Source organism: Lutra lutra, chromosome 7 (assembly GCF_902655055.1).
Source record: "Lutra lutra chromosome 7, mLutLut1.2, whole genome shotgun sequence".
NCBI classification, from domain to species: domain Eukaryota; kingdom Metazoa; phylum Chordata; class Mammalia; order Carnivora; family Mustelidae; genus Lutra; species Lutra lutra.
This window is the reverse complement of record NC_062284.1, coordinates 117,087,921-117,094,417: the sequence shown is the minus strand read 5'-3', so window position 1 is coordinate 117,094,417 and position 6,497 is coordinate 117,087,921. Positions and strand designations below refer to the sequence as shown.

Below are 6,497 nucleotides of genomic sequence, written 5' to 3'. Positions count from 1 at the left end.
TATACATTCATTTTATGAAATACCACACAGCCTATTATAAAGACTATTTACTATGATGGGAAAATGGATGTAACTAACATACAATATACATGTGTGTGACTAGAAGAGAATGTGTCAAAATACTAACATTAATTTTTAAAGGCTAGGATTGTTTTCCTTTAATTTTGATATGTCTTAAATTTTCTAGAATATTGGTTTTTATCTAATTAAACAGTTTGGAGTTGTTTTTTTTTTTTTTTTTTTAAGATTTTATACATAGGGGCGCATGGGTGGCTCTGTGGGTTAAAGCCTCTGCCTTCGGCTCCGATCATGATCTCGGGGTTTGGGATCAAGCCCCACATCGGGCTCTCTGCTCAGCAGGGAGACTGCTTCCCTCTCCCTTTCTGCCTGCCTCTCTGCCTACTTGTGATCTCTCTGTCAAATAAATAAATAAAATCTTAAAAAAAAAAAAAAAAAGACTTTATAAATAATATGCATACCCAATGTGGGGCTTAAACTTAACTCCAAGGTCAAGAGTCACCTGCTTCACTGACTAAGCCAGACAGGAGCCCCTTATTTTTAACACTAACTAGATGTTTGATGATACTGTAGAATTACCAACAATTATCATGTGGTAATTATTAATATTATAATGTGACAGTAACATTTCACTATATTCCCCAAAAATGGATGAAAGGATAAAATAATTTAGATGTCACAAAATAATCCCAGCTTGGTGGTAGGAGAGGGGAAAGCAGGGGAGATGGGGGCACAGAAAACTACACTGGCCATGTGCTGACATTGGTTAAAGCTGGGCAACGTTAAGTAAACAGGGGTTCATTTTGCTGGTTTCTCTACTTTTATAGATATCTGAAGTTTATCAAAATTAAAAAGTAAGAAAATTAAAAATTTGAAGGGAAGTGAAGCACTAATAAGCACTATTTTGAAATTTTATATAATTAAATCCATTAATCTATCACTGAATAAAGACTAGAAATATCTCACATTAAGAGGATGTCAGCTGATCAGAACTTTCCTTCATATACTTCTGAGCTGTGACTTAAAAAAAAAAACAAAACAGAAAACAAAGTAAATATTATCTTCATTACACCATCAAATGTAAAATGCACCAATATTTTAGATTCCTCTAATACTGCCAATTATGATTGTGAGATGCTTAATTGCGGAGATGTTGAAATGTGAAAATACGTACATCTCAGAATTGATGAAACACAGTGAATAGGCCAGATTCAGCCACTGGCCTTCTGGTTTCTGGTCTGGGATCAGAGGATCTGAGTATTTATCTATCTGTGTAACCTTTACTTTACTGTGTAACCTTTAAAATAAAGTTTTATCCTTCAAAGAAGAAAAAGGGAAGACAACTTGTGCATGGTTATTACTGGGAAGGATGACATTTTTATTTTCTGATTTGAGAGCACTTAAGCAGGTGGGCTTTGGGAGCTGATGATTCAGATTCATGGTTTGCCCCCATGTCCCTACGCCAACAGGCCTGCAATAACCCCTCAAGTGAGCATCAGAACAATGAACCACCACCTCTGTCTGAGGTGGGAGTGTGCTTCCCGACCGCAGTGCTGTTTGCCCTGCTAAGTGATAGAAGAACGTTGCAGGGCTGGTCAGATAACCAAGAAGCATATCCAGAGGATCACCAGGCATTGTTCTTGCTTTGGTCCATTTTCTTTTGATGACTGAAATTCAAATGGGTTTCCTTCACCTTATTTCATATAAACTTAATTGGTATCAAGGCAAAGGTTTTCCCTAAAACTACTTATCATTTCAGATCATTCATCATAAATTAAAAATAAAATACACTTAGATGTTCACAGGGTTCAGGGGGTAACCAATCTTTTGAAAGGCGAGAATCCTAAATAAAATAGTTTAAACCAAAGCTCTACACGTATAAACTGTAGACACAACAGACAAAGCACACATTAAATATGCAATTTTAATATTGTACCAACTACTTTACTTTTCAAAGTAGGCTTCTCTTCTCTTCCGGAGCTCTTCTGAAGTCAGATGTGTATCTGAGGTGTGTGGAGTATCTTGAGATATGCTTCTGGAACTACCTGAAAACAAAAGAAAACAGAATAAAAAACTAATTTTTTTAAAAAGATTAAAAACTAAAAATTTTTTTTAAAAGATTCTATTTATTTGAGAAAGAGAGAGAGAGAATGAGAGAGAAAGAGAGCATGAGAAGGGGGAGGGTCAGAGGGAGAAGCAGACTCCCTGCTAAGCAGGGAGCTGATGTGGGACTCGATCCCAGGACTCCAGGATCACGACCTGAGCCGAAGGCAGTCAGTTAAACAAATGAGCCACCCAGGCGCCCCCTTTATTTACCAATTTAAGCAACCCTATGTTTATACTTATTTGAACAAGTTTTTGAAAAGTTTTCCTCTTAAAAATATTGTGCTACTATTCTATAAATATAAGAAAGGCTCTGAAACTTTCAAGGACAAATCTGAATAAGGCAGTTCAAATATAATCCATGTCCACACCCATCTGTGACATAGCGGATGTGAGGATGTAACTCCCAACAGCCAACCTGGAAGGAAGAGCCATTAACATCACATGTGTGCGCCCTCTTTAACTTACTAGAAACAAATGGGTCCTTTCAACTAGAAACAACTTAAAGTGGTTGACTGGAAACCCATTCTCTGTATTCCTCTAACCTAAAATACTCGCACGCTATATATACCAAGTCAAGGAAATGTGTGTCCCTGTTCTCGCTTAATAACTGCACCAAGCAGAGATCCTGCTCAGATGGTGAAATAAAGCAGGAAGAAAAGTGAAGGTCCCCAAAATATCTAAAATTATAAAAGCTGCTATCTGTTCATTGTTGGGCTAATCGAGCAGGGCTCTACTAATCAAAAGTGGGATTGCACACATATGAAGCACTCCAAGATGTGCCAGGAGGCAGGAGAATTCAGGATAGAAAGGATAATCTTCATAGTAACATAACTTCAATTTTGTTTAGATATTTAAGAAATTCCATTGAGTAATCTCATTAAGCAGCAGGCAAATTCACATTAATTGGATGAAAACAAAACAGCCCAAAAAACCCACGCACACCTTTCAGGAAGCCTCGCTGAGCTATATCCCAGACACTTCCCTCTGCCTGGACTCCCTGGGGGATACATCTTCATTCTCCTTATGTCACTGTCAAGGTAGACCCATCCAAGTGGGCTTAGGTTGTTAAGTTGCACAGCCCCTAAATTAGGCCTTTTAAATATCTTCTGCCCAGGCCTTCCTTTGTGTCCAACAGCAGACATTTACAGAAGAGCTGGTCTGGGAAGGGCCTCCCTGCTTTTTGCCCAAGAAGGTCAAGCTCCATTTATTGTTTTGCTATTGTTGTGCTTCCATTTGTTATAACCAAACGGAAAAACCAGCATAAAACATAACCAGTCCTAACAAAATTTAGGTTGTAAAAAGTTATTTGTATTATAAGAAAGCTCAAAGAATAGCTGACTGTATGTACATAGTTACTGCTCTTGCAGTAACTGTCAAAGAACTTTTACCAACAGTACGTTTACTACCAGGGGAACAAAGAATGATCTGAATCAGCCCTTCGACAACAAATGAAGTACACATCCAAACATTGCGACCTTGCATACTGAGCTGAATAGCCCTGCGGAGATCTGCTTCTTCATCTTCCATGTCAATTTCTTGGCGACTTAGTGCCAAAGCCCTCTGCAAATCTTCCTCATCTTCGTCTAACGTGGCCGACCCATCGTTTGCTTCTAAAACTCGTTCCAGATCTGTTTTCTGGACTCTGAAGAACAAAAACAGATAGTAACTGCAGATCAGTCTTCCTGGTTTGGATGAACAATAGAGACACTTATAAATGAAAAACTTTTTTAAATAATTTTTTAAGATTTTATTTTTAAGTAATCTCTACATCCAATGTGGGGCTTGAACTCACAACCCCGAGATCGAGAGTTACATGATCCGCTGACTGAGCCAGCCAGTTTGCCCCCAAAGAGTCTATGTAAGTCAAGAATTACACGTTTTCTGGCAGAGCATCTCATAATATAAAGATCATGCTGGGGCGCCCGGGTGGCTCAGTGTGTTAAGCCTCTGCCTTCGGCTCAGGTCATGTTTCAGGGTCCTGGGATCGAGCCCCGCATTGGGCTCTCTGCTTGGCGGGGGGCCTGCTTCCCTTTCTCTCTCTCTCTGCCTGCCTCTCTGCCTGCTTGTGATCTCTCTCTGTCAAATAAATTAATTAATTAATTAAAAAATAAAAATAAAAAGATCATGCTGTGATTTGGATCTAAGCTAATTAATTCAAAGAATCGATTCAAGTTTGAACCAAAAAACTTCACTAAAAATATAACAAGTCTAAAAAGAAAAAAAATCACCAACAATAAAAGGACCACACACCCAAAGCAAGCATGAAAATGTAATTCTTGGGGCCCCTGGCTGACTCAGTCAGTAGAGCTTGCAGCTCTTGATCTCGGCCTTGTGAGTACAAGCCTCATACTGGATATAGAGATTACTTAAAAAAACAAAATCTTTAAAGAAAAAGAAAGAAAATGTAATTCTTGTGATGAAATACTATCATATACTCCATACTGCAGGCCTAATTTTACCTCTGTTCTTTCAGTTGTGCTAGTTCTTCTCCGATGAGTCTTGGTCTCTGCATCTGTTGGACCCTGATCATCTGTAGAAGTTGGTCGGCTTCACAATCTGGCAGGTCACCCTTAACAACAAATATAGAATAACCTAAAAAAAAGGCAAAAATACACTAAAACAGCTAGTAAGAGATTAAAAATAGGTTTAAAATGACAGCAGATGGAAAGGCAGCACAGCAGAGTGGAAAGAATACAAGCTGAAAGGTGGGAAAGACCTGGGTTCAAATAATGGTTCTTACACTTACTGGCAGGGTGATCTAGGACAAACTACTGAAAGTTTCGAAGCCCCACTTTCTTCATCTGCAAGATGGGAATAGCCATCTCATAGAGCGACTGTGAGGAATAAATGAAATAATGTCTGCAAAGGGCCCTACCAAGAGAACGTGTGACCAAGGAGACTACTCACTAAATGATAACAGGAAGGCAGGTAAAGGAGTGGGGAAGAGCAAGGAATTTGGAATCAGATGGCCAGGGTTTTGGTCCTAGCTCTTCCAATTCCAAGACTGAGCATGGTCTTTGGTCAATCAGTATAATCGGCTACATCTCAGTTTTTGCCACAGTTAAACTAATGATACTGGTACCTTCCTCAGAGGGCTGTTGTAAGGATACAGCCAGATAATGTGTGTAATAATGTGAAATATGGGTAAAATGAACCATCTGTAGAAAAAGCTGACCCCCTCCAACCTTATGCGCACGTATGCACGCACACACTCACGCGCGCACACACACACAACCCCCTCCTTGCTGAAAACAGGAGCTGGGAAACCAAGGCTCAAAACACAGTCAAGGTGTTGCTGATGTGGTTCCTATTTTGATGTAGAAATCACTTAAGAATGACAAAAGGAGTTCAAGTTGAGAGAAAACAGCGAGTCAGACTCTAAAAAATCTTCTGTGGGAAAGGAGGATCATAGATAAATGCAAAAGGAGGGAGAGTTTACTCGTGTCAGGTGTTTTATTTTAGCTTTTAAATTAATTAATTAATTAATTAATTTTTTAGGGTCAGGTATTTTAAAGGAGCTAGAGTTTTCAGCAAACGACAGTGGCCCAAGAGGGGCAAGGAGAAGCAGGAAGATTACCCACCCCCAACCCTTAGCCATGGGGGTCTGTGGGGTCTGGAAGGAAAAAAAGCTACACTTAGTGGGGCTGCTAAGGAGGCAGCATCCTCAGGTGAGCGCAAAGTATCAGTGAAAATTCTGCCTGGACGGTGTCATCCAAATCACAGATTAAAGTTCACCAAGATGATTTCACTGCCCTAAAGTTCTTTTTATACTTAAACCTAATAGAACTAGTTTTATTTAGCTACTTTGAAAGATAACATTATAAAAATTTAGGTCTTTATTTACCTTCCTGTTGTAATTGAGCCAAGAAAAGTGCAAGGTATGTGTCTGATATTAATTCTGGACCCGTCAAGAGAGAATTCAAGTTGAACCACTGGAAAAAAATTGTAAATATTTAAGTTAATGTACATTATAAGTAATAAGGAAGTTCCATGTGTTAAGAATATAACACATCTAAACATATTAAGACTATCTAAATACTGAAAACACTGTTAAACCAATATTTTTTAAAAGTAATAATGTGATTTTTAAGAACTGAGATAAGCATTGCAGATTTATCAATATTAAATGCCTTTAAAAAATGTTTAAAAATAGAATTGTGCTTTAAGTCATAAATTCTAAATCTCCCACTCCCAAAAAGAGTATAGAAACTAAATCAGTACTTTAAAGTATCTTTATTGATAGGTATAACTGAATCTTTTTTCAAAGTATTGGCCCAACAAAATCCTTATCACATTATACTGAAGAAAAATAAACTATACAAAATTTTCCCACTGCTGATAATTTTGGTCAAGAGATTTCAGGGGTGCCTGGG

General features: G+C 38.3%; 1 protein-coding gene across 10 annotated transcripts in view; it reads right to left on the bottom strand.

Annotated features, from left to right (window-relative positions):
• The window catches only part of ATXN3 (ataxin 3), a 36,172-nt gene that overhangs the window by 13,410 nt on the left and 16,265 nt on the right, over window positions 1-6,497 (bottom strand). For 5 of the 10 annotated variants that reach the window (XM_047738372.1, XM_047738376.1, XM_047738373.1 and 2 more), the window contains 4 exons: window positions 5,969-6,056; window positions 4,584-4,716; window positions 3,600-3,766; window positions 1,967-2,063 (listed from right to left, as the gene is read on the bottom strand). In XM_047738372.1, the coding sequence (XP_047594328.1) occupies window positions 1,967-2,063; window positions 3,600-3,766; window positions 4,584-4,716; window positions 5,969-6,056 (485 nt within the window). Of the gene's footprint in view, window positions 1-983; window positions 1,039-1,958; window positions 2,064-3,599; window positions 3,767-4,583; window positions 4,717-5,968; window positions 6,057-6,497 lie in introns of those variants that run through there. The other 5 variants (XM_047738375.1, XM_047738374.1, XR_007128828.1 and 2 more) reach the window with 3 other exon arrangements.